At 36.8% G+C, this 26,710-nt stretch overlaps 2 protein-coding genes across 2 annotated transcripts; both read left to right on the top strand.

Annotated features, from left to right (window-relative positions):
* The first annotated feature begins 1,090 nt into the window (after positions 1 to 1,090).
* On the top strand, positions 1,091 to 15,774 carry LOC148959586 (uncharacterized). The gene is made up of 5 exons (XM_089109952.1): positions 1,091 to 1,326; positions 5,209 to 5,425; positions 7,277 to 7,376; positions 13,263 to 13,344; positions 14,281 to 15,774. The coding sequence occupies exons 1-5, from the start codon at positions 1,257 to 1,259 to the stop codon at positions 14,433 to 14,435; spliced, it is 624 nt and encodes a 207-aa protein (XP_088966078.1). The 5' UTR covers positions 1,091 to 1,256; the 3' UTR covers positions 14,436 to 15,774.
* LOC148959585 (uncharacterized) lies at positions 15,305 to 25,899 on the top strand. The gene is made up of 5 exons (XM_089109951.1): positions 15,305 to 15,442; positions 17,916 to 18,126; positions 19,293 to 19,392; positions 20,329 to 20,389; positions 22,750 to 25,899. The coding sequence occupies exons 1-5, from the start codon at positions 15,364 to 15,366 to the stop codon at positions 22,932 to 22,934; spliced, it is 636 nt and encodes a 211-aa protein (XP_088966077.1). The 5' UTR covers positions 15,305 to 15,363; the 3' UTR covers positions 22,935 to 25,899.
* Positions 25,900 to 26,710: the final 811 nt, after the last annotated feature.

Below are 26,710 nucleotides of genomic sequence, written 5' to 3'. Positions count from 1 at the left end.
AAAGACCAGAATTCTGCCCCAGCAAAATCAATGGTGAATTATGGCACTAATTTAACTGTACGTCGGTCGCCAGGTACCATCTTAAACATTTGATTTGGCCTTGGTCAGTTTTAACTAGCCGATCAAGCTTTAACCGCGCAATTTGCATGTCTGTGCCATGCCAAAAATTTTGTCATCGTCGATTTTCTCTTTTTTGATTGAAATACGGGGGTAGCAGGATGCAGTGTAGAATTGCAATCAAGCAACACCAAAATTCAACGTCGCCTTTGAAATTTGTAAACTTTTAGTTCGTTTAACCCCGTATGCCGGGGCGAGGGCGATATATTAGCCATCACTGATTTGTGTGTTTGTTTTTGTTTATTCTCGTCGCGTTGCGGTGTTCCTTATATACTACTATTTTATCGATTTATCCAGTGGCGGATTTAGGGGGGCAACTAGGGGCAGTTGCCCCTCCTTCGACGAGTTGAAGCAAGTATGGCGCCCCTTTTTTGGAAATTGTGCGCCCCTTTTGAAGAATAAGAATCAGGTGAAAAAGTTTGTGAGACCAATAGGTTAATTTGCTTCAAGGATTACTTCAAAGTTATCTTGTTTATTCCATTTTTAATTAGATTTCTTTAATTTCGCCACATGGTTCATTCAGAAACTTCTATAGTTATTTTGCGGCTCAAATAAATTTTGAGGTTTTTCCAGCAAAACAAAGGATGTTTTCAGGCCAAACTGTAACTCCGTTATTCAGCATTTGAATGCTGTAATCCACTATTTAGAGCTTTCTCCGTATTTTTTCAAACAAATTATAAACCTCACCTTTTGAGCGTGTTTTTTCCCGACACAGACTTGTCTACATTCTTTCCACATCAGTTTTGTAACTTTGTTCATAATATTTATCTTGACTGGACTTTTAGATAAATACAAATGCTTTTTCAAAAACAAATTACATTAACGATCGCTGCAGTGGCCAGTGCAGGTTGGGGTCAGGGGTCTCATGTGCAAGGGAAGTAGTGCGGGCGGTCGGCCTGGGGAGCTGAACCTCCACGCTTAATGTCAAAACATCACTTATTTCATATTACCACTGCTTTGTCTTTATTTTTTCATAATATAAGCAAACACAGGCTCATCGTTCCTCTGTCTTTAGCCTCGTGCCATGATAAGATATGGAGTACTGACCCCCGTGCGACCACATGAATTGAACCAGGGGTCCTGTTGCGAAAGTCCACTGCGGAAAGCTAGTAGAGAGCAGTGCAAATAGACAAGTTGGAATGGCGAAGGGAACAGGAGGAACCACTGAGTTATTGCTTTGTTTGTCAGTTTTCTGTTTTGGATTCTACGGTATGTTTTATTTGATACTTTGCAGCACACTGATTCTCTACTTGTTTATTCCAATGTAAACAAAGGTAGCAATGATGCCGGGGTAAAATGTTGCACCACAGAATAGAAATCATTTCTTTTCGGTGGTTGAACGTAGAAAGGGACTTTGGCATTAGTTATGGAATAAGATTATGGAATAGGAATGAAAAGTAATCGAGAATAATAATTACAAGAAAACAGGTAAAAAACGATAGAAATACATCCAAAAAGATTAGAGCTTCAGCTTGCACGCCTTGCGAAAGATTTGTTGTCATGCCCTTCTTGCTCCCAATCACGTTTTCTATCATTCGTTTCAACGGTTGAAGCCAATGCTCATCTCGAATGACGCAGCAAGCATTTCACAATATGTACTTAAAGTCTCTCAAAAATCAATGACGGAAATTAGGTTTTATTTTTAAGGGGTGAATCTCATTTAACTAACGAGTCAAATCTGCCTTCTGTTCTTGCAATATAAAACCGACAAATCATCCTTATTGAAAATAACGATCTACAGTTAACAGATCTGCAAGTGCCAAATTTGTACCATAGCTTGGTGCTTTATCTGACTGCTCGAAATTGTTAGGAATAGTTTCGCCAGACTCCGCCATATATACTCGATTAAGTCCTTCCCCCTTGAACACGTGCCGATTTTTCAGCGGTGGCCTGACCTTATTTGCTTGGGGAGCGGGAGGCGACAGCTAAATGGCGCCTCTCATTACTAACCCAATCTCTATGTAACTATCGCGGCGAAAGATTGTTTTCTTACAAATCAAGCAAATTTACTTTTGCTTCGACTGGTTATTAGGTGCTGCAAAATATTTCGTCGCGAAAAAGTAGAACTCTTTTCTACTTTCTTGCGAATTCGCTGCGAAATCAAAAATCAAAACTGCGCATGCCTTGATGCCTTCGTCAGCGCTTCGCTGCGAAATTTGCCTTGTGGAAATCAGCCTTAAACCATGTTAAAGATAGATTTTTCCCTAGTAGCGGGCGCACTTTGTCTTAATGTAGATAGAAAAAACAGATATAATTGATTTCATTTTTGGATACGTTATACGTTAGCAAGATAAATCTTCAAAAAGTGATGGCTTCAAGAATCGGTCGTCATCTCCTGATGAGTATTGTATTAAAAACTTTTTATAACCTACAATCGCATTCGTCAGCAGTCGAACACAACAAGATAGAAGCAATATTTACAAACACAAAGGCATGTTTTTTCGTTTATCACATGTTAATGATAAACACATGTGTAATCATTCTGGTAGTATAATCTACACATTTCGTAGGCTCTGGCATATGGCTAACTGCCTAATCATCATTAAGGATGTGGAAGCATTTCAGAAAGATTCGCAAATAATTTTAGACTGCTGCACTCTCTATACGTGAAACATTCGAGATCCTATCTAATTTTTGCTAAGTTTTCAGATCTTTTCCCTTTCCAGCTCAATCTTTTCGGAGAAGTAACAATTACTACTATAATCAAATTCTAAGTATTCCTGAAAGTTCTTGCAAAGAAGCGAATGATTAATATGTTCCGCATCTAGCGATAGCGAAGTTTTCTTTTTAATCGGCAATGCAATCGGGTGAAGTTTGATGGCGCCCCTATCTCAATATTTGATGGGGGCCCTGACCCCAACCCCTGCAATAGAGTCAAGGATATCAAATTGTAAAGTGTATGACAAGTTTTTCGAGGGGCAGTTCACTTCTTGAAAAAGCGCATCAAAACATTTGACGAGATTCTCATCAAAACGAAAGGATTTAAACAGATTAATAATGAAACAAAGGGATTTCCACGAACGGGATTTTGACAAAGTGACTTGCCGTTCGAAGCGTGTTGTGTCAAAATGAAAAATGATGTTAAACAAAATTACGCACTCCAAATCTGCTGTCCTGCAGATGCACGCAGGATGTCAGAGTAACGCTGAATACAAAACGCAAAATAATTGGTAAACACCCCAGAACACCCCTGAATATATGTACTGCAGACAAGATTAACATCATGTTATTGCGCTTAATCACTTTAATGTTCATAATTGGTCTGCATGTCAGTCTTCTTGGGAGAGCACCCTCGCAAAAAAGCGTTCCCGTTTGAAATAAGCGCCCTGTCAAAAAGTGCGATTAACGCCTATGCCGTTTAATCGTGGATCTTTACGGTAGTCATCAAATGTCGATTGCAATGCTTGGGTCTGAAGCTTGTATAACGTAACTGCTACGGGCCAGGCTTTTATCGATGTTCTAATACTTTTAAAGAACGAACCTAGCTCAAGGATGAATTCCTAAAGATCTATGTTGATCGAGTCGTAGTACCACAAGTCGCTTTATAGTTCCTTGCACATTTAATTCCATGAAAATTCCACAGACGCATAAAAAACCCCCTCCCCCCCTCTTCAGAGCCTAGTGGCTGGCGCCGCCATTGCTTTCAACAATATAAGTTTTGTTTTTAAGCAATAAAATGTTTCGGCCTTCTTCATGTAGGTTCCTTATAAAGTGATTCATTCTAAAATGAATGTGTCTTAGAAATATGAAGACTTCATTTATAGTATGAAATGATCAAATTATACTTGCCACTTCCTTATTCTCTTAATTATTTTCAATGTCTGTTTTGCATTGTGGCTACATCGAAACTAAAGATTTTCGCATTGTAATCACAAAGAATAAGCAGACAATTGAGAGATTTGATCTGAACTAATAGGATAAGTTAGACAAATACAGAGTATTCCAAAAACCAAACCAAGAACTGTTTTCAATATTGTTACACTCACACCAATACTTGCTTTGATGCTACGCTTTTACAAAATTTAAAAAAAATATGGTGATTGAGGTCAAAACCATTCATCGACAAATAGCTTTTTGCCATTGAGAGATCAACAGTTGCATGGGATGGTTAAAAATGTTTTCCGTGCGAAATCATTTCTGGAGTTCCGCAAGGAACAGTTCTTGGGCCAGAACAGCGCTTCGATGATTGAGCATTATATGAACAAATAAATTTCAAGAGGATATTAAAAATTTGCAAGACAATTTAAATTTGCTGCAAGAGTGGAGAAGAGAAGGGACGTGGAATTCAATGCATCTAAATATTATACCACAATGGTAACCCTCATAACAAATACCCGCATGCCTTTTGACTTTCATCCAAATTCTTAGGTAGAAAGTGTGGTTTTATAATTATACCTTGGGTGTATGCTATCTTTAAAATAAAATTCAATAAGACAGTTGATATTATTTTAGGTAAAGCAGATTTAACACAAATTAGGAACTTTTTCACAACGAGCCTTCCCCATCTTAAGTAACCTGTCGAGCTTTAGTCAACCAGTTCAAAAGAATTGAATCAAAAGGTGCAGATGGTTAAAAATCTTGTAGCTCGTATTTTAACAAATGGTTACCGGCAAAGGTTTGGCTTCGATGCTATTCTAAAGCATTTGAGCAGAGAGAAAATGGAACCCCGAAAGGCACTTTTCAAATTCATCTGCTAAATGTTTATCAGTAGAGAAACAGTTTATCGTTCGACTATTTACATACATACACGTATACGCATTCCTATATCTCAATTCATGAAATACGTTGCTTTTAAGATTGAAAACAACTGTCTAGATTTGTAACTTTTAAACGCTACTTTACGGTCCTTAAACGTTATTTGATATCAGAACGGATATGTCCCAGGGCCAGACAAACAACCTCCCTGATTGAACTGCTTACATCGGCGTGCAAAACATTTAGAATGCAACCTAACATGATCTCAAAGTTAGATTCATAAAATGTGACATATTGATTAGGTGCACGTATATTTAGCTAAAGCCTAGATGGTTGCATCAATTTTTTTATCTTGATTTATAAAAAACTGTAATTCGTTGTTTTCCCGCCTTTCAGGTTCGGTGAAGGCAGCATGTTATCAAGCCCCCAGTTATGACGTCACAGAGGGCAAATACAGCTGCAGGCTACACCAAAAGAACTGGGCCAGCGAAACCTACTTTGAATTAACTCTCAAGCACTGTCTAAAAGAACCGACTGCTAACCTTTTTATAAGAAATTTCCACGGCATTGATGAGATTAACACAGACTTCAACAAGCGGTTCTCTGGATGGAAGTGAGTCGTTTCTTACTTCTAATTAGCTTTTTAAGCGACAAAAATATGAAAAATGTGTAGATTTTGCTCATTTTTTATCTGCCAGTGGCCTATAGGCCAATCATGATTATCATATAATATATTTTTTACTCGTTTGGTGTACAGATCAGGATGATTTTAGATACTCAAGTTGATACTCAGCAATATGTTATTTATATGGTTCCCTTTAGCTGCCCATTGGAGTTTCTTTCTTGGGTGGGTGAGATTTCATAGAAGTCATCATCAAGTTGCTTAAATACCGCCACTGGGAGAATAATGTTTGGTACAAAGGGTAGTGCATTGCTTGTCAGATAACAATGTAAGAAGATTACGGACTTAACACAAATCAGGTCCGCAGACCGAATTTGGATTCATCATAAAATGGGATTCGTTCAAGACTTTTCAAGGCTTTAGAATGGAAAGATTTGCCTAATTAGGGATTACTTTCGTATACCAAAGACTGGAGGCCCTGGGCATTCATTCGAGGGATGCTGTTCTGCTTAGAGAAAAGATTTGTTTAAAGTCAGTTAGATGCAGGGAATGCTTTAGAAGCATCGGAACTTGATAAAAAGACTGTAGGCAACTGTTTGTGGGTCGATTGTCGGATCATGTAAGATAAGAAAAAGAAATGTTCGCCTGGTTAAAAAATGGAGGTGATAGTAGCCGAAGACGGCCTTTCATTGAATTGCAGAGAAGAAAGTGGTGTAACACAAGCGACATGCCTTGCTTCATTTCTCTTTTGTTTCTCAGTTGGTTGTACACTTACAAATACCATAATGCTAGAAGTGTAATGAGCTATTGATATTTCGAAAACCAAAAGTTCTATCTAAACAACACAAAACTGAAAATATCTCTTTAGGCCGTGCAATAAGCCTCAAAGAGGTTTGAATTCATACCCAGGTACAAAGTTAGTACAGGGACAGTTCAGCAAGAAAGCCAATATTTGACTAAATTTATATTTTTGTATCTGTCCCAGTTTACTTGAGTTGTAGGTGATATATATCTGAGTTGCTGCGACAGAAAATGATGGGCTGTTTTGGCACAGATTGAAGAGACGAAGCTAGCCTCGAATGTACCCTGGGTACCACAGCCTCAGAGAAAGAGGTGGTGGAACAATGGTCTATCGCCTCTCATCTTACTACCCACTCTTTCACCGACCCCTTTCTCACTGAAGCCAGGGTACCTCGAATGGCGAACTTTGTTGGTGAAATTACGAAAATTTAAATCAATTATCTTAATGGCATATCCAAGCTTATCCCTCTTGTTGTGCATCGGCTTCCTTGCGCAATCGATCGCTTTGTACTGCTATTACAGGATTCTAGTCACGTGCTTTCCCATCAAAAGTTTTTTCGTTCTGTTTGGTTTCGTTTATCGTTCATTCTTGTTAAGATATAAAGTGGGTATGTATGTTACGCTGTCTAAGCTGTATCGAAGCACTATTAGCAAGGATGTGAGGACTGTAAACCGGTTATACGTTTATATCCCCGTCGTTTTGCATTGCAAATTTCGTAATTGAATAGCTTTTGACTGCTTGTGTCTAGCTCATCCAAGCTCGAAATGTCTGCATATTCAAGCCATTATCAGTGACTGAAGCTCAGGCAGCCCCTACAGCAGATGAGTTGAATGGATTACCAAAATGTATCCCAGCAAACATTGCGCGCCGCAATAAAACTTCCAGTTAAGCAAAATTAGACGGTAATCATTGCTCTTTAAAAACTGTTTATGATGATTCGGAAATTTTCAGTAAGCAGAGTTTTTTGAATAGCGCTTAAAAAAAGACTTTGATTTTTGATTGAACATAAAATTAAAGAAGTGTTTTTATATCTATTTCAGGACCCAGTTGTTTGATGGGAAAACTTCGCAGGTTGTCCTAAAATTTTCGCTTCTGAAGGCTGATGGAAAATATACCAAGCAGACTCGTGTTCAGATCACGGTAACGTTTTATATATTTATATTCATGTTGAAGTTCAAGAATGTATATTGCTCCCATCTTTAAGCAAGTACTCTGACTGTGATTCAGAAAAATCATTGGCGTGACCTGATTTTCCTAAGGGATACTACTATGCAAACTTCATTTATCCGTTTACCTGGAAACAAAGGACTCTTTGTTTCAAAACTTACAACTGAAGTATTGTGGCATTTTAAATTGTTATAATTAATAGGATTTCATGACTACATCTTTATATCCCAAACATTACGTCTTTAGGTAGTTTTATCCACAACTTTGATTGTCATAGCGGATGCGAAACAACCCTAATTCCTAACCGAAACTAAATCTTTCAAATTAATCCGGAGATACTGAAAATATTTTGCAATTTCTGAGCAATCCGATTTTCTTTCACAAAGCCATCTATGGCCAAGAAGACTTTAATTGGTACCTTGGGGGATGTCAGTACGGCTACCAACCAACTGGAGATGGATGACTTTTTAAAGAGGAACTAGAGCCCTTAATAAGGGGGTACCATAAATTTCCCCCCATGAAATGATCGCTTATAGCCCTTTCGAGTTTCTGTTTTGGTTTTTGTATGAGAATGTATTAAAGAATGCCTGCGATTTGCAAAAAAAAGTGCACTTCACCTCAGCATCGACCTGGCAGTTGTTTAGAAAGTAAGAATTCCATCAGAGGCAAACTCTTTTTTTTAAATTTCATACAAATTGCTATAAAAGTAATACAATTGGAAAACAATTTATGATGAAAAGCCCAAGGTTGAATAAAAAAGCTTACATGATCTGCAGTTGCACGCTTGGCATTCTAGGCTTTTTTATAAGTCTTTTGAATATCTAAGGAATATCTGAATTTTTATTTCTGGTGTTAGTGTTTCACACTTTTTTCCCATAAAACTGACTGTATCGATTCCAAGACAAGGTTTTTCACCTTCCATAGTTTCAGTTTATCGGAACACCCTTGATTGTAAAGGATTTCTTTTTGACAAAAAAATTGTAATATGGAATTAGGGTTTAGGATTGATTTCGTTCTGTAGATCTCTACCATTAGCAACTAATCGAAAATGATAGCTAACGTGTTACAAAGCATATGAAATGGAAATCTCGTATAACCCGGCTGCAAGTAGGCTACCCTGGGTACCAGACTCACTTTATAGATTATTAATATTTTATTTTACAAAAAGTGAGTCTGGTACCCAGGGTACAAGTAGGCCCATTTCCATGCTCATACCGTAAATCCTTGAATTAGCCTCCTGGGGGCTTATACGAGGGGGGCTTATACGAGGGGGGCTTATACGAGGGGGGCTTATTCGAGGGGGGGGAGGGCTTGTAGAATTATTATAGACAATAAGAAGACATTATTAAAAGACTTGTTTATTTTAGTAGGAATTTATTAATGAGCATTTAATTAATTACTACCAAAAGCATGAATTTGTTGTGGTTATTCAGTAAAACGCCATAGGCAACACCAGATGGCAAAAATCATCAAATGGTGGGGTTCAATTCGAGAATTTACGGTAGCAGTGGGGGCTTATTCGAGAGGGGGACCTATTGACAATTTGTAGTTCTAGGGTGGGGGCTTATTTGAGGGGAGGGGGGCAATTCGAGGATTTAAGGTATTTATATTTATCAGTGTCCAGAACGTTTTTGCCTAATTCAATCTGTAACAAAGCAATGCCTTGCTGATCTTGTTCTTTGTTTCGGTTTGAAAAAATCATCAATGAATGATAGTATAATGACAGAATTAACACATTAACTTAGCATATGTAATAAAAAGATGAGCGCTGGATACGTCAGTGCAGAGGTGGAAAAAACTTTTTTCTTTCTGGGAACCTAAGTATCTGGCTAAAAACTTTCTGCAAGATTTTAAGGAGTAGATAAATAAACGTTCTGTTTGTGCCTACAATGCTGTATTTAGCTGAAGAAATTCAAGACGTTTATATGAAACTGACTCTGAGTAGGCCTAACTCAACATATTAGACATGGCTGTACTTGTACTAATGCATAAATGCACATAAGAGGGAAATCAACTTTATCCAGAAATGGATGCATTTAGTCAATCATCGTGATGAAAAAACCCAAATCAGAAGGCAATAATTTCCAAACATAGTTTCAGAAGAGTCAGGGGCAAAATCATTTGAATTGTATGGTGCATTTTATGGAGAAGGCCTAACATAGTCTGATCTTTGACAAGTGAGGAGCAAGATATTGTTGAAATGGAGTCCTAACATGCACCAAATTATTTTAACCAAGCATATTAACTTAAGATCAATGCTGCTCACACCATAGTACAAGAAATAATTTCTGTGAAAGTAGATTCCAGTCCCTATTTTAATCTCAGTCTAGACAATGGTTTGTCTCAAAAGCTCAGCTGCCAAAAAGATTTTTGATGGTGAGTGGTTGAGATTTCTGTGAGATGGTGAATGTAAATAATGTGCACAAAGAATTTCTTTCCAATGGAAAGAGACTATGCCCTACAGTCCATTGGCAGCTCATATTTAGCTGCTCATAGGCAAGTTGAAATAATATTAAATGCTGATTTGACTTAACTCTTGTCACCAGATTTTTACATTTACTTTAACGCTTCAAAACTTTTCTGTGAAACTTTCTGCTAATATTTTCATCCAGAGAAATTTCTGGAACTACGTTCCCAGGTTCCGATACTTTGTTCACCTCTGCGTCAGTGCCAAGATACACACATTATCATGCTCACTTGTTTCCGTAATTTTACAATTAGCTTTCAAGATTTGACGGAATGTAACTTTGTTCGAATTACGAGAGGTTTCGAATTATCAAGCATTGGCCTTAATAGAGACTGTGATGAAAGGGAAGGTTTCGATTTTTAGGACATCGAGTCACTGGGCACTGGCTGCTTTGCCTTTTTCAGGAAAGGCTATTGAAAATCAGCAACTTTGAACCTGTTTTTTTTTAAAAATGCATATAGTCATGATAGATTGAAGGTTTCAAAGTACAAATGTCCTTATCATTCTTGGAGTACGAAAGAACATAGTTATCACATAGAAGACCATCTTTTTTTATATCCATTAAAAAGTTACAATACATAAATACAAGCTACGCTACTTACAAATGTCATTTACAGTACTACTTGGACGATACCCATAGGAGCAAAAGGCAATGACTAACAAGGGGCCATAGACACGGGGAGTTAGAATAGAGACAGAGGTTAAAGGCATTGAGTCATGGTAAATAGGCTTTCTCTATAGGGGGTCATTTGGTTTCGGCGTGATCGCTGCTGTTTCATGTGATATTGGCATCCGTTGTTGACAACTTGCTATTGATGGAAATTTTTTTATCAATCAGTACGAGGTGAGTTCATGTGACCAGTTCCAGGTCAACCAATAGCATCGCAGTCATGGAAATCATGACTCAGCGGATTTTGGCACTTAGGGTATACCCAGTCTATTTAGTCTGTCTCAAATTACATGCCACAAGAAATGTCTGCGATCAATTCAAATTTAAGAAAGGAGGTTTAGGTATCATCGCAACTACTGCGTGGCATCCAATTTGAGGCACACTGTAAAAATACAAGACTAAAAAAAGAAAGGAAAAAAGGAACATGGGACATGGGAGATGGTGGCTGTGGTTTTATGACTTATAACAGAGTTTGAAATTTTCTAATCAAATCAAATCAAATCGACCAGATTTGTGGATGAATTTAAGCGTCAGCAGGAGTATATCTTTATTAACTTCATCTGGGAAATTTTTGTCACCATACAATAAATTCTGCATTAGAAGACTATTTTGGAGGTCGGTATGTCCATATGGTCGTATTAAAGCAGAAACTCCAGCGAGAAGGTCTCTACGTGGTACTGCAAGGGAAGGGCAAAGCAACAAAAAGTGTTCCGTATCCTCAATACCATCGTTCGTAGGGCACATCGTATTTATGGTATCCTTAAAGTTGTTCTTGAATTTGTGAAGATTCAATTTACTGAGACAAACCCTGAGTAGCGTGAGATATGATAAACCTATTGGGTCATGAATGCCAAATATAGATCTTGCCGGGGGTCTGATTATAGATAGGAGATTCTTTTTGAAAACAGCAACAGACGGTGCAAGTCTAATCTCAGGATCAAGTTCATTCCATTCGGATAAGCAATGAGGATAGAAACCAGATTTAAATTTTGCTGTTCTGGCCTTTATTTGCCCAACGACATCCTGGTTGCGAAGGGAGTAGTGTGGCTGTTGAAGTGGTGGGATTGGGTCCTTAGTATAAACAGGAGTTAGATTATTAATGATCTTGTAAAGCAAAGTGAGGCGTCTGCTCCATCTTCGGCAGCTCAGTGATTCCCAGCCAAGCTACGAGTACAACTTTTCTCGCGAAGCCAATACCCTTTCTTGTTTTGGAGATAGCTGATTTGATATGGGCAGAGAAAGACAACTTTGAATCTAGTATAATTCCTAAATGTTTATGTTCATCTACTTTTATTACCGGTATGTCATTAAAGAGAATTTCTAGATGATCAGGTTCATTTTTTTTCCTTGAAAACACCTTAAACACCTTAGTTGAAATGGTTTATGAATTTTTTTGAAATCTACTGAAAGATATCAAATAAAAACCCCAAAAAACATTACGGGCAGGAAATCATAATTTCGGTCTTGGTCTTAAAGCTCAGTGTCTTTTTTGAAGCAGGTCATAAAAGCAAACTAAATTGAGATGATGTCGTGAAGTTAAAGCTGTATTCAGAGTCCATCTTACTTCAAAATAGCACACAACAATATCGAAAAAACCCAATTGATTTTTCTCCGCATGTACTGAAGCTCTGAAGTTTCTTGATTCTTCTTTATTATCCATTGCTTATTTCTTATTGCAATTTTCTTATAAAAAATGAGTGCAATACATAAGGCTGGGATTGGGCATTCATTTCGAATTGGACAAATATTCCCATTTCTTTCTTAGACGTTTCGATAGGTATTTTATGCTGCACTTTTAAGAACATGCATTATTTACAAATCCACACTTTCTACAATTACAGGTCCACAATTTTAATTTACAACTCCACAAAGTGAGTCAGATCCACGCTTATTTTAGGCCCTGCCTGAATGATTTGAATTTCACTATGATCTATTGGCTCATAATTCCATTATCATCAGTTCTTTTTGAACCAATGCGATGAGCGCGTTCGATGTCATCGGGATTCAGACCACAGCTCATATCCTTCTAGATCTGTTTCACTTTCTTTTCACAATCCTCTTGTCCTCCTTGCTTTGGCAATGGAACATTCACAATACGAAGGCAAGAGCGTTTTCTGTATTTCTCATTCTCATCTGATTTCTTGTGAAGGTGTTCTCAGACTACCATGAAGCTTTCCAATGACACTACCCTTTTCTCCAGTGTTTCGACACGTGAGATGAGCTCGTTGACTCTTTCCTGAATCTTCGCTTCAATTTTTCCCTCAGTTTTTACGAGTAAATCAGCAAGCATGGCATCAACCGTTTCTCTTGATGGAATTTTAGCCAAGTCATCCCTAATTGGAGCCAGGGCATCAGCTATCATCTGTTTGATATCTGGCATTTGCTCAGGTTTTTCTAGACCACGCCTTCCACCTTGTTTGCATGTCCACCTTGTTTGTTTGCTAGGCCCATCACTGGTTGATTGAGACATTTTCGAAATTAGAAAAGTATCTAAATAGTCCAAATTCCATACAATATCATAACACTTCAAACTTTATAACATTTCATACCACTTCATCAGCTTTGGTTTACCCGACATTTCACGGCTATTTTCAGTTACTCCACGGGAGCGGCTGAAAACATGACCGCCATGTGCAAAAATCCAAAGGAAAACTGTGCATATATTACCATCAACCTAATGCATATATTAGCATAGATAATGATTTATATGTTTCCTTTTCAGTTGACATATGTACCAAGATTTGGCAAGCCTGATACCCAACAGATATTGATTGCTGTTTTTCCTTTTGGTGATCGATCAGACTGTAAGTGACTTTGCTTCTAATTTCGTTTTAGATAAACAAGCTGTTCATAGCGTTTGTGGGAACTATAGGGGGGGGGGGCAATTGCTCCCTACCCCTTCCAATTCGAGATGGTAAAGAAATTTTACCTCGAAAATCGGATATTTTTGTTTACGAAACAAGTACAACAACTTATAGGAGAAAATGGGAAAGTTTACTGCGCTTGGCCTAACTTAGAAAAGCTCAATTTACGCGATTGTTTCGTATTGCAGAATTTTGTGATTCAACAAAAACGCAGGGATGCTTCATAAAATAAAGAAGACAATTTCTATAATAAGGTGGATAAAGGCTTAAACTTAATAGGAAAGCGCTTTTGGTTGGTTTTATTTCTATCACCAATCGGCGAGCGCTAGCTCATGATGTGTTTTAAGAGTGAGTTCGAGAGAACGAGCTCCTTCTGCATACAAAATTGACACTTAATATTTTCAAATTGATAGATCTCAAAGCACCTAAATGAAAGAAAGAACCTTGCTTGCCAAAAAATATTCCACAGAGCTTGGAATTTTTTGTGAAATTTGGCTTCGTTGATGATCGTGACATAACTTTATCCCCTTTTTACAATAAAAAGACTATGATAAAAAACGCAAGGCTAAGACTTACACCGTAACAAGCCCAAGAAACAGATTGAATTTTAACTTTTTCGAATAAAAAGGTAAGTTTGAGTTGATAAATGCTGCTGTCACACTATCAATCGAGAAAACTTCGATAAAGATTTTCAAAGATTTGGCTGCTTGACCGAGGGAAAAATTCACTTCCTAGAGCTTCTAGTAAAACACTAAACGAGGAAGCATGATTCTTATCTTCTGAAAAGGCAAACCGAAGTTTATTTGCTTGATTAATGTCATGCCATTGCTTTAAATCTAGAAATTAGCTAGTATTTCATAGAACTTCTTTTTGCAGGTATTTGGGCAGAAACTTTGGAATTGCATAATCAGATATTTTTTGGCGGTGGACTCTGCATCGCTTTCATTCTGATAGGAGCGGCAGTCTGTTGCTATAGGAGACACAAATCAAGGCGATACCAACCGGCGCTCACTGAAAAAGTTCGTCTTTAAATGCAAAAGTGACTGGTCAAGTCCAAACATTTGTATATTCTTATATTTGAATAATACTTTAATTGGGGTTGATAATTTTGCTTTGCTTTTAGTTTCGTTTCAATTTAGCTTAAATCTGTTTATAAAAAATGACACATTGTTTCCCTTGACTTTTTTAAAATTTTGTAGCAGAGATGAGAAAGGTCGGATCATAAAAGGTTCTTTTTTATTCAAATTATTCAAATGGTTCTTTGACTTTATCAGTTGCTAACAAAAGGAAGCTAAGTATTAGCAACTCCAGCGTCGAAAAAAATCCTGTTTCGTTCTATAAAAATAATTTAAATTTGCAAGATAAATCTGTTTTTATCGCAGCGTATTTGTATTTGTTTCTACCTAGCATCCGAAGGTAGTTTTTAGGACACTGAGAAGCTATGCTTATCGAGCAGTGTTCTAGTCCTTCTTCTCGATGTGACCACACATCGTGATTCCTACCTCTGGAATTACAGAGAGCTGGCGACTCTCCTCATTCTGGGTGAAAGTTTGGTCATGCCAGGGACTCGAACCACGAACCCTTGGGTCTGTAGTCAGCGCCTGTAACAACTGAGCCATCCTCGCATATCGCAGGGCTGTAGTGGCTACGGGCTTAGGGACATGCTCGCTCCCTTCCAATGTACCAGAATGCCGCACGGGTGGAATACCTGTCTTTGATCTGTGCAATGTTCCTGTAACATTTTAAATTGTATTTACCGTAAGAAAATAGAACGAGATGACTTTATGATGTGATCAAAGAATGATTTTGTAACATGAAGGCAAATATTTGATTGAACCTCACAAAGATCTGGAATTTTCGTTTAACGGCCACAAATTTTTCCGTAAGTTGCCCTTCACTAGGCGTCCGTGCATAGGAATTGAGCGTACTGTCGCAGCTGTTATGGTTTAAATTTCAAAAATGGATTTTTTGGCAAAGAGGGTTGAGAAGATCAAGGGTTTTCTTACGATCCTGGTGGTGTTACACAACTTTCCTTGTGGTAAGGTTACCAATAAAACTTATTGATTTATCTGTGTGACAGTTTTTTTGGGGGGTCCGGTGACCAGCTTAAGCCCAGTGTTTCTTATAGGACACAGAAGTCTTAGACTATGGTGAACATACTGAAATTTCTTACAATCTCCTGCTTTTCTTGAAAGATGCCAGTGAAAAGGTCAATTGAGGATTTTCGCATACAGAGGGTCTTTCTGGGTCCATCTATCAGCATGGGTTTATTGAAATAAATTTTGTCTCTCGATCTTGCTAGTACCACACCCATTTTGGAACAAATGACAGTAAGCTCATGATGATTATGAATCAACTTTTGAACAACTTTTAATAAAGAATAAAACAATAACTTCTCATAAGAAAAATTTACAATATCTTGCGATAGAAATTTACAAAACATTTAACCGATTGAATCCACCTTTTATGGATGAAATATTTTCCATAAATGAATGCCCATATTACTTAAGAAACTCCCAATTCAAAACAGCGGAGCCACATTACAAAATATATGGATTTAATACCGTATCATACAGATGTAGCCAAATATGGAACTCAATTCCAAATTAGATAAAATATTTCCCTACTTTATCAATATTCAAGAAAAAAATCTCAGAATTTACATCGTTTAATTGTACTTGTAATCTTTGCAAGGAATATGTTAGCAACATCGGTTATATTTGATTTATATTATAGTTAGCGTTGGTAATTTAAATTAGTTGGTTTTAATTAGCTTGTATGCATAGCTAGAAATTGTATCAACTTTAAATAAAGAAAGGGAAAAAAAAGCTTGAGACAGTTTTTTTGCATTTTTAACGCTGATCCCACTTATCTCCAATTTTTCACAGCCCTTTGTTTCGACATCTCTGGTATTTTTATCCATATTTTTACCAATCTCAACATTAGAGTACTTGGAAAAATTTCAAATAACATGCATATTACAGGAAATTAGTTCGTGATTTGAAATTTTATATTATCAGAATCAATCATGTAATTATTTTTTTCGTTAATTTTTCAGCATTACCACTTCTTTGTTTTCTCTGTGATTAATATGATAATAAAGTAACAAATTGCGTTGCCAATTTACTAAATTTGGGAAATCACCCTGGCTGTTTCCATGCTTGCACTGTCTGTTCGTAATTACCGTAAATCCTCGAATTGCCCCCCCCCCCTCGAAAGAGCTCCACTCGGAAGACCCCCCCCCCCGCGAATAAGCCCCACCTTAGAACTAAAATTTGTCAATAAGCCCCCCCTCCCTCGAATGAGCCCCCCACTGCTACCGTGAATTCTCAAATTTGACCCCTCAATTCGATAATATTTGACATCTGAGGTTGCCTATGGCTTTTTATTGAATTACCACAACAAATTCGTACTTTTGATAGTAATTAATTAAATGCTCATAAAGAAATTCCTACTACAATAAACGAGGTCTTTTAATGATGTCTTCTTGAAGTTCACAATAATTTTATAAGCCCCCTCCTCATATAAGCCTCTCCTCAAATAAGCCCCTATCCAAAAATATCAAAAACAATTATGCCCCAAGGGTTTACTAATTCAAGGATTTACAGTAGTTTCTTTATCGTAACATAAGCCATATAAAAATCTAAATGTCATAGAAATTCCTATGAAAAAATACAGACAAAAGAAACATAGAGATGAATAATGCGTTCTCGGGGATATCTCAACCACACAGATTGTTATAGTGATGTTACAGCTAATGAGTACGATACCTATCATTTATTCGAAGGCTAGAAAATCTCTAAATTATCCACTTCCCAATTTAGAGAAACTGTTCTACCCATATTTCATCCGTATGTAAAAAGCTGTCAGGGCTTTTTTGAAATGAAAAAGAGACAGCCTTTCAAACGACTTCCAAACATTCAACAACACATTTGTTTGATAAATGAATATACAAGTTTTTTTGATGTATTTTCCAGACATTCATTTCTTTGTTCATTAAACAACCCCCATGAATGCCCAATAAGCAGAGTTCTAAATTTACTAACGGATGGTTTAGAATTTTTTTTTCTGCGAATAATAAGTAGAGATATCAAGGAAACAGCAAAGTTAAACAAAGCTGCCATGTCTGCTCTAATTTCAGTTATTATTATACACACTTTTCTATAAGAATATTGTTTATAAGAATATTCAGGCTCAGAATCATCTAAGTTTTAAGAATATCATGAGAATGTTGCTCAGCTTCAGCTCGGATATTTGTGTCTCATTTTTCTGCAGTTGCCTCTTTTGCGATGTTCATAACAAAGAGGCCTTACTCTACTATACTGAATGAATATTGTAAAAGTATATTGAATACTTTAAGAATATAATAAGGCACAAAACAATATTTTTTAAGAATATTGAGGCTGGACAACATTGTAGTATTTTTACAATCAAGAGTGTACTAGATATCTTGCCCTACAAGAAAATACCCGTTTATCATCCTCTAAAGGAGATATGCCGTTGTTTTTCAGCTCAAGGCGATTGCTTTCCGTCCCCAAGTTATCAAGCGACAGCAGAAAGATATTCCTGCCAGCTTCGCCAGGCAAATTGGGCATCGGAGGCGTATTTCAAACTTACATATAAACATTGCAGGAAAAGCCCGACGTTTCATATGTTCATTAGAAATTTCTATGGCATCGACGAGATCAATATGGAATTTAGTGAAGCTATCTCAGCATGGAAGTATGCTCTACTTTGTTCTCCGCAAATAAAGAACCAATATTGTTTCTTTCATTATAATCTTTCAAAACAGCTACAATCACTGCCAGAAGTCTTGGAACACTAACGTAGGTATTCAAGGGCAAATTCAGCCATGCCCCTCTCCCCCTAGGAACAATCTTGATTTACTATAGGAAAAAGAAAGGGGTTATGGAGTACGCTTTTTCTTGTAGATTGTTTGATATTTTTCTATACTTTCAACATTGTTTTGGGGGGAAAGGGGGGCGGAAGTGGTAGTATTCAAGAAAACAAATGAAAAATAGAAAAACACAGCGCAAAGTGTTAGGTATTCCAAGTAATTTTAGCAGTGATTGTATCGTTTAATTGCTAACTTTCAAGAGCAAATTTTTGCAAGAGCAGCAATTAAAAAACTTGCTGTCAGCATGATTGTCTGCTCGTCAATTTCCTCTTGCTTTCCTTTAAAGAATAAATTTGATATCGAAAATTGATATCGTAGATCACAGTTGATATTTCTTGTCAATATTTCCCGTTGCATTTTGAAATATTTATCGCAACAGCCAGTCTTGATTATTTCAGACCAGAGCTCCCCACATCAATTCAACTTTCGTTAAACTCTTTTTTCATCATTCGAATGTATTTATTAAAATAAATATTTTTCTCTTTCACGTTATTTTCTATCTACACCTGGATATAGATTTTCAGCTTTTTTCGGACATAATCCGACGTTTATGCTCTGAAGAGTGTCGTACGAAAAGTACTCCATTATGCCATAATGCTGTTATTCCGTGCCATCTTCAAATATATTTTTATTATGTTATCGCTCATTTCAACTAATTTATTGTTTTGCTTCAAACTCTCAGAGCTCTGTCTACTAACACTTTGGTTGCCTTTCAAATAGTTAGCAGTTGCCTAACTTCTTGCAGCCAATCCTTTCACTGTTTTGTAATCTTGATCAAAGATTCAACAGTATTTTCGATAAAATAAGTCAGCTAAAATTTTCAAACATTGCATAACTTCCATTCCGTCAACACTCTTATTGCTTACTCGGTAATAATCTTGTTGAAAGCCAAACTTTTTCTCAGGCCACTAAATAAGCCTGCTTTACTTTTGCCCATCCAAAAGCCTAATAAAAATCACCTCAGTGACATTTCTTTCATATTCTTTTAAAGAGCTACAAAATTTGATGGAAAAACAGTGGACCTGCTAACTGAAATTGTAACTTTTAAAGAAAATGCTAAATACAATTATTTAACACATATTCAAGTAACGGTAAGAGTCATTTCTTTATTAAAAGTTCCTCTAAATATCTGTCAGTTTTAGCCATTCGACTTTTATCGTTTACTTCTTTTTTGAAATTTACGATTCTGTGATTTTTAAGTGCAGATTGTTTAACTGAGATTCCATTTATTCAGGTATTTACATTCCTTGAAATTTTTGCATTTATTTGATAGCTTTACGAACTGCATCTTTTTAACGAATCTTAAAGATGATAGTTATCTGTCTATTCATTTATGAGTATGTAGAGACTAGTCCCCCCCCCTAATTTTTCAGAAAGTTGTTCCTTGAAATTCTTGCAAACCTGATGAAAAAACTTTGGGAGAGGGGGTATGTTTATTACTTAGATCGTCATATTCAAATGACATTTCTTGGGAAACAAGAGGTGTTTCCTTCGGAAGAAAATGCTTCAAAGAGGAAAAGGACGTGATCATAAAGGGCGTGATCCAAAAGGGCTGATCACTGACACACTTTTTGTCTCCACCCTCCATGTGGAGACGGATAAACATCAAGAAGGGGGCAAACACTGTCATATAAACATGTAGCCTAAGCATGTAGCCATTGGAGACTATGCTAGAAAACCAAATAACTAAGTTCTTGACTAGATATCCCATACTATGCAAGGATGGATCGTGGCAGCATACAATCCGTCTCCACACCCGTCTCCACATCCTAGGCTAGAGCCGCCACTGACATACATCTTAAATTTAATCATCAATTCCACTTCTATGTTAACAAACTATTTCAACATTAGCACTCCGATCTCCTAAAAATACTATCGCCATTGTTTTCTCCTCTCTCTATTGCGTCATAAGAAACATAAGAAACAATAATTGATAATCTGTACTCTTTGATTAATTGTAATTATCATTGCAATGTAGAAAATAAGATACAAGCATCCAAGCTAACAAGAAAAATAAATTTTTATAGGTGATGGTTGACTCCGAAACATATCTCCTTGCCGTTTTTCCAGCCCACGAAACATCAGATTGTGAGTATTCCAGCATTTTATGATTTTGCTTCATAAGTATAGCACTTAAATTTCATTTTTAAGCAAGCTCTGTCAAAGAAATGTTCATTTATTATAATATCATATAGATATCAAAATAGTTGTTGAAGAATAGGGGTAGCTTCTCTGCATTAATGCAGTTGATTCGTACCACGTCCTAGAGACAACCTGTTTCCGTTTAATAAATGACAAAATCGTTGTGAAGGTCACTAAGGTATTGAATTCGAGAATAAAAACAAACGTCACGAAAGTGAATTTTTATTAAAATCATTTTTTCAAAGTGAATGCAGAATAATGATGATAGCCATCGCGACAGGTGGTTTTAGTTTCTGGTTTTTGAAACTTTTGTCTGAGGCTGATTTCCAAGCAGTTTTGACTGGTATGTTTGATTGAACCAAAATGACAGGCATAGAGCAGCTGAATATCTCAATATGAATATATTTGAAGAAACAGCAAATTCTCTTCTTGTTTAGCATATTAAGGTCCTCTAACCCTGAGAAGAATCGAAGGTGTTTCAAACCAAATAGGAATAAAAGCTTGTAAATGCAGAAATAGAGTTGAATCGTGTCTACCTTTGCATTTTTTCTATTGTCTCGTAAAAAAGGCTAGATTCCCCTATGTCCTTGTATGTTTTATTTCAAATTTATCGAGTCATCTTGCTGCTTTCCACTGTTATACCGAGATCCCTAGACTGATCTAACAATCCAAGCAACAACGTCTCATCAAGTCATGGGAACACGATCTCCTCTTCCGCAGCATTGCACCTCACCTGTATCACTAACTTTCCAGACAGTGCCTGCAGCTGCAAGAGGTTTTACATTAAGTCCCGATACATGCAACGTTTGTTGACCATTGGGTGAACCTGTGTTGCAACCAGGTGTGGTAACAGACAGTCATGTACGTCCACAAATTTATCAATGCATTTGTAGGGTCGAGTTTCACTTGCTGGCACCAAGGGACTAAGCCAGCTGATTTCAAAGAAGTTCAAGGGCTAAGGGCCTACGGTGAGAAGAGCTTTTTGGAAGAAAATAAACAGACTTCAAGTTTGCTAACGGATTACTGTTATGTTTCGAATGTTCATAAAGTACGGTTTGATTCAAGTAAAACGGATTGATGCTAGTTGGTCGCACGAAACCGAATGGCTAAACGGCCTTTTTGCCTGCTTCAACTACATCCACTCTTCTATTTAGTTTTAAATGGGTTACTCAAAACCTTGAAAATGTCTTGTGAGAAAAATCATTTTACCCGCAAATACTAAGCTTCAAACCCAACATTGAACTGTCACGATTGGCAGTTACTTGACTGTAGGGCACCCAAAATCCAAACAATTTAGGCTTTTTTCATATCACTGTTAAATACGCAAAAACAAAATACAATATTCTGTGCCGTCCACAGCAGAAATAGACTTTACGTAATCTGGTTGTTGCTATGAACGGCACTTAACAGTTACTTTTATTACAATAACCTTCTAAAAGAAACCATTTGTGAACCAAGGTACCATTTCATTTGGTAGGAGCTTGCATACGCCAGTTTAGAGCAGGCGATTTCATGGTTATGGGTTGATTACAGGTATTAGAAGACAAAATAGGTCAAAGTAAGCGAGTTGATAAAGGAGCTATGCACTGGGATATTTATACTGATGTCATGATTATATAGACCAAAACCCCAAAAAGATAAAAGATAAAAGGTCGCTAATCGTCAAGTTTCTACCTCAGTTGGGTCTGTTAGTTGCTGCAATATATGCTATGGATGCCTCTAGAATCATTCGATTGTTAGTTTCATTAAATTTTGGGCTACCTTAAAGAAGCAAATTGAGTAAGGCTTTTGAATCGATGCTGTTTAAATCCAGTTTTGGGAGGAGGTATGAAAGCTGGCCAAAGAGATCATTGCGCATAGGAGCAAACAGAGGGCAGTGCAGGAAGAAGTGCTCATTATCCTCAATTCCAGTATTAGAAACACACATTGCGCTTGGACACTGAAAATTGTGGCGAAATTTATGCTCATTCAATATGCTAAATTTAAAGCTAAGCATTGTCAGTTGTTTTATACCTAGAATATCGAATACTCCAAACAAGGAATTTTTTAACGGTCTTATCAAAGTAAGTAATTTGCGTTTGAACTCGATAATTGTGGCAGAATTTCTGACATCTCCATCGAGCATATTCCATCCATGAAGAACATTTGTGAGGTATGTATTTGAAAAACGCTTTGTCTTATTACAAGGCATGTCATAGAAACATGTGTTCTTTCAGAAAGCAATTCTGCAAAAAATAGGGAGTTCTGAAAAAATAGAAAGATGGTTGTTCTTTATCTTATCTTATATTTGGCCCTCAATCTTATAGGCTCATGGATGGACACATTGGCCTTGCATCACAAGATCATGTTTGGCATTTCTATACCTCTTTGCTTAATCCTGCTGGGCGTTGCAATTTATTGCTGCAAGAAGCATCGACCAAGCAAAAGTGCAAGCTGGCCTCGTTGTGAAGTAGAACTGCAAAGTATCATGGCATTGCAAACATCTCTTTGATTCTGAGTTGTCTTTATTGGAACACTGATTAAGATGCACAGGTGCCTAAAAGCTGATTATGTATGTTATATATGATCATCTCACAGAATTGTTTTCTTGTATCCTCTAATACATGTATTATTGACCATCAGCGCATAACTAGTTCAGAGAAAAGGGAAGCGCGTAATTTTCATTGACCCGTTATCAATTATTCACTGAAGATAACCCACAATGCACTGTGGTCTATGTAACTTATCGTTATTGCAACATGAACTCTGTGTCTCTCTAAGGAATCCATGTAAGCAGTACAATTTGTAGCTCATTCAGGATTGGACACCATACCCATTATTGGTGGGACATTATGTAATATTTTCACTGTAATCTTTTGACCATAAAGATAATTTCTTTTGGATTAATTTAAATAAGTTGTTCTTTTTGTGGCTTTTGGGGAAAATTCTTCTTGCTTCAAAAATCACACAGGAGGGCTTCTCAGTGATATCCACCTTTGTTTACCTGTGAAGGTTTGGATGGGGAGAGGCAAGTTTTGTGCTGTGTTGTGAATGGAACCTCGTGATTTGCATATATACAACGAGAAGAAAAGAAGGAATCACTTCAAAGCATGTTTTTTTCTTTCCAACAAACTTTGATTAAAAGAATTAGCTTGTCAATGCTAAATATTATAGATTAAAAGTCATAAATTTTCCTACAATAAGCTAATAGGGTTGAAATGTGGTGCACTTGGATCATTCTTGTTTCCTCTATTCATGGATTTGCGAAATGACTTCTTGACTCTCGTAAGAAACACTCTGATATGCGGAAACATAATAATAAATTTTCCCCTAATAATAAGAATCCATGCTTTAAGTCTTTTATATATCATGTATTCCAAATAAAACAGTTCTCCTGCGATGCATTATGCCTCCTTCAGCTAACGGAGAAGAAAAGAAAAATAGCTTTGTCTTCATCTTTTATCAAAACCAACAAGTTTATGTTCACCTCTACCAAGTCCCACTTAAGTCATTGCGTCCAATGTCTGATCAAGTTGCCTATTCGCAGATTTGCTTGTAACATGATCTCCTTCTATTTACCCCTTGGAATATAAGCATGATTAAGTTAGAGGAAGGGTTAATGGATAAGCAAGCAACGCTGTCTTTGAGAGAGCAACTTGACCTTTGCTTTCTAACCACAAAATCTCATAAAATTTGATCTTAATTGGTTACAGGAACGGTATTTTCACCTTTACACCCAGCTGATTCGCAAGTGACTTAAAAATTGCATACCTTATCACTAGGGGCAACACTTTCTTATACAATCAGACGTTACAGAAAGATGGGGGGATGCCTACATATTCTGCAAGTGGGCAAACTGTAACTTCAAAGCCGATGTGACCCATTATTTTGTACAATACACAACTATTCGTGGAACATATTTCATAAGAATATTAAGACTCGAATATTCTAAAATTTAAGAAGGCATCAGGATTAAAAGTCAGGCCAACAATGTTCGCCAAAAGTATGATTCTTTGTTTAACAAAAGTTGCTCTCAATAATTGAAGCAGTACAGGTATTTCGGTCTCCATTTGTCTCTTGGTAGATGTAGGGCAAACCAAACATTTGGCTGCAGCAAGGTCCAAGTCGTACCTGTTCAATTTCTCCGCAGGTGCTAGTTCATCGGAGCTAATGAGGGTCACTTGTGGCAGTTTCATGCAATTTATCTTTAACAGTCCTTCTGATTGAACCATCTGCTATGCTGAGAGGCATTGACGTAGTTGCAAGTGGATACGGTAGAGTTGTCTCGAGATCTACACCTGCGTCGTGCTTGTTCGAGTGCACAACTATAAGGCAAATTATGTCTCTCTCAAAGCTCTTTTTTATTAATTTAATGTTCAGCTTATTTTCACTGACGAATCCTTGAAGCTTGCAACAACTTCGTTTCCAATCTTTTTTCAAATAGAAAGTAAGTATTTCGAGAGTACTGTCAGTTGGTAAAGCCCGCCAACACTGTCAGATGTACCCAAGCTCATTTGGAAGATTTTTCTGAAAGAAGTGGTCTTTTCCTAGGACAGGGAAATTGGAAAAGGGGTACTTTTTGGATCTGCAAAAATCACTGAAATAAGGTGCTTTCTACAACCAACCTAGGCCAAAATTACTCTTTGCTGACAATATCACAGGATCTCAATAATTTTTAACAAGAGCATCACCTCAATTTGATTCAATACAACATTTGCAAAATCAGGTTTTTTATGTATAAAGGTAATTTGCAACTTATTATAGTAATGTTGGTCGTTTTGTTATACAATGTGTTCCTTTTTCATTTATCGCCATTCTAGACAAACCTATAAAACAATGATCATATAAACTTCAGTATTCTCCAAAATAGTGTGACAGAATCATAGTGTAGCAGAGCAGGAACTCCTGTTCACTTTTTTATTTTGTACAAAGTTCATTATCATTTAGTTCATTATCATTGTATCTCAGTAAAAAGGGTATAAAAAGCTCACATAGAAGTCAGAGAAAAGGGGTTTTTCTTTATCTCTCGGATGGGCATGGGTACACAACTGATTGAGAGTGGACAAGCCGGGAACGACTAAGCGAGGTTTGGCATGTACTTTAAAGAAATAAAAGCACATCTTGAATGAATCTTCTCTCACACATATTGCTTGTGCAGAAGTTCGAAAAACATTAAGAGATCATAAAACTCAGTCTTCTGCCGCCATGTGAAGAAAACACAAGGCTTTATATTCTCCATGCAAACTAAATCTCTATGATTTTAAAGGTGGTTTGATGCTTCAGTTGGGCCTCCTAGTAGATAGATCATGGTTGGGCTGAATGAGGATTCTATTGTCAGAGTGAAAAAGAGCTCTACGCTTAGAGTGACGTGGGCAGCGTGAAGAAGATTTTGAGGAACTTCGAAACGAATAAACTACGTTTAGATGATCCGGTTGTTTTTTCATAGTGTCATTTATCAGTTAGTAATTAATAGCGCTGCATAGTTCCTTCGGATGACAATTCAGAAATGAGTCCCAACATGAGATGTATTAAGCTTTTTAGATGTCTATTCAAGAATAAAAATTTTAAGATTTCGCAATTTCCTCGTTAAAACGAGGCTCTTAGCCCCCTTAACAGACCATAATTCGATTTTAAGCATTTATGCGCAAGAAATATGCTTAATTAACTTTAAGACTTTTAACTTTTTTCCATTTTTACTGTTTTTTCATTGATTACTTTCATAAATGCTAAAACGAAACTTTAGACATGAAAAAGAGGCTGTTGCCTCCTCAAAACCCCCGTATAACATTGATTTTCGAAATCAGCACCCTCGAATTGACCAAAAGCACTTGGTCCCATTAATTTCGCCCTCGAGTGACCATCCCCCTATTCTCCGCCTAGTCTAATTCTTTAATTTCATTTTCATTTCATTTCTTATATATATTTTCAGTAATTAATTGCATTTTTGTATTGCTATAAAGATGCTATATTTAAAAAATATACAGTTAGATTGTTGGAAGTTGCATCAACGATTATTAAAAAGTGCAGATGGACATACGAAAATAAATTTTAAGAGCTTCCGAGTCGGTGGCTCATTTGTATCTAATAAAACAGACCATTAAAGTTGCAAGTTAATAGCGTTTTAAACAATAAGACATGAAGGATAAAATAAAATGCGAAAGGTTGGGGGGGGGCAATATATGTACTATACTGCGGATCCGTTAGGTAATTTTCAATAGCCATCTAATACGAGCAATTTCTTGATATTGAACTTTTAACAAAATCTTTTCTACTTAAAGATCTTCGATC

Source organism: Rhopilema esculentum, chromosome 9 (assembly GCF_057945365.1).
Source record: "Rhopilema esculentum isolate cy_ngs chromosome 9, ASM5794536v1, whole genome shotgun sequence".
NCBI lineage: Eukaryota > Metazoa > Cnidaria > Scyphozoa > Rhizostomeae > Rhizostomatidae > Rhopilema > Rhopilema esculentum.
Note: the sequence above shows the minus strand (reverse complement) of the source record. Positions and strands in the feature narration are given on the sequence as shown.

Coding starts and splice junctions, on each gene's coding strand:
- LOC148959585 (XM_089109951.1), top strand. CDS start 15,364: ATGGATTTTTTGGCAAAGAGGGTTGAGAAGATCAAGGGTTTTCTTACG. Junction 15,443..17,915: donor GTTACACAACTTTCCTTGTG/GTAAGGTTACCA, acceptor GTTGTTTTTCAG/CTCAAGGCGATTGCTTTCCG. Junction 19,393..20,328: donor TAACACATATTCAAGTAACG/GTAAGAGTCATT, acceptor AAATTTTTATAG/GTGATGGTTGACTCCGAAAC.
- LOC148959586 (XM_089109952.1), top strand. CDS start 1,257: ATGGCGAAGGGAACAGGAGGAACCACTGAGTTATTGCTTTGTTTGTCA. Junction 5,426..7,276: donor AAGCGGTTCTCTGGATGGAA/GTGAGTCGTTTC, acceptor TATCTATTTCAG/GACCCAGTTGTTTGATGGGA. Junction 13,345..14,280: donor TTTTGGTGATCGATCAGACT/GTAAGTGACTTT, acceptor TTCTTTTTGCAG/GTATTTGGGCAGAAACTTTG.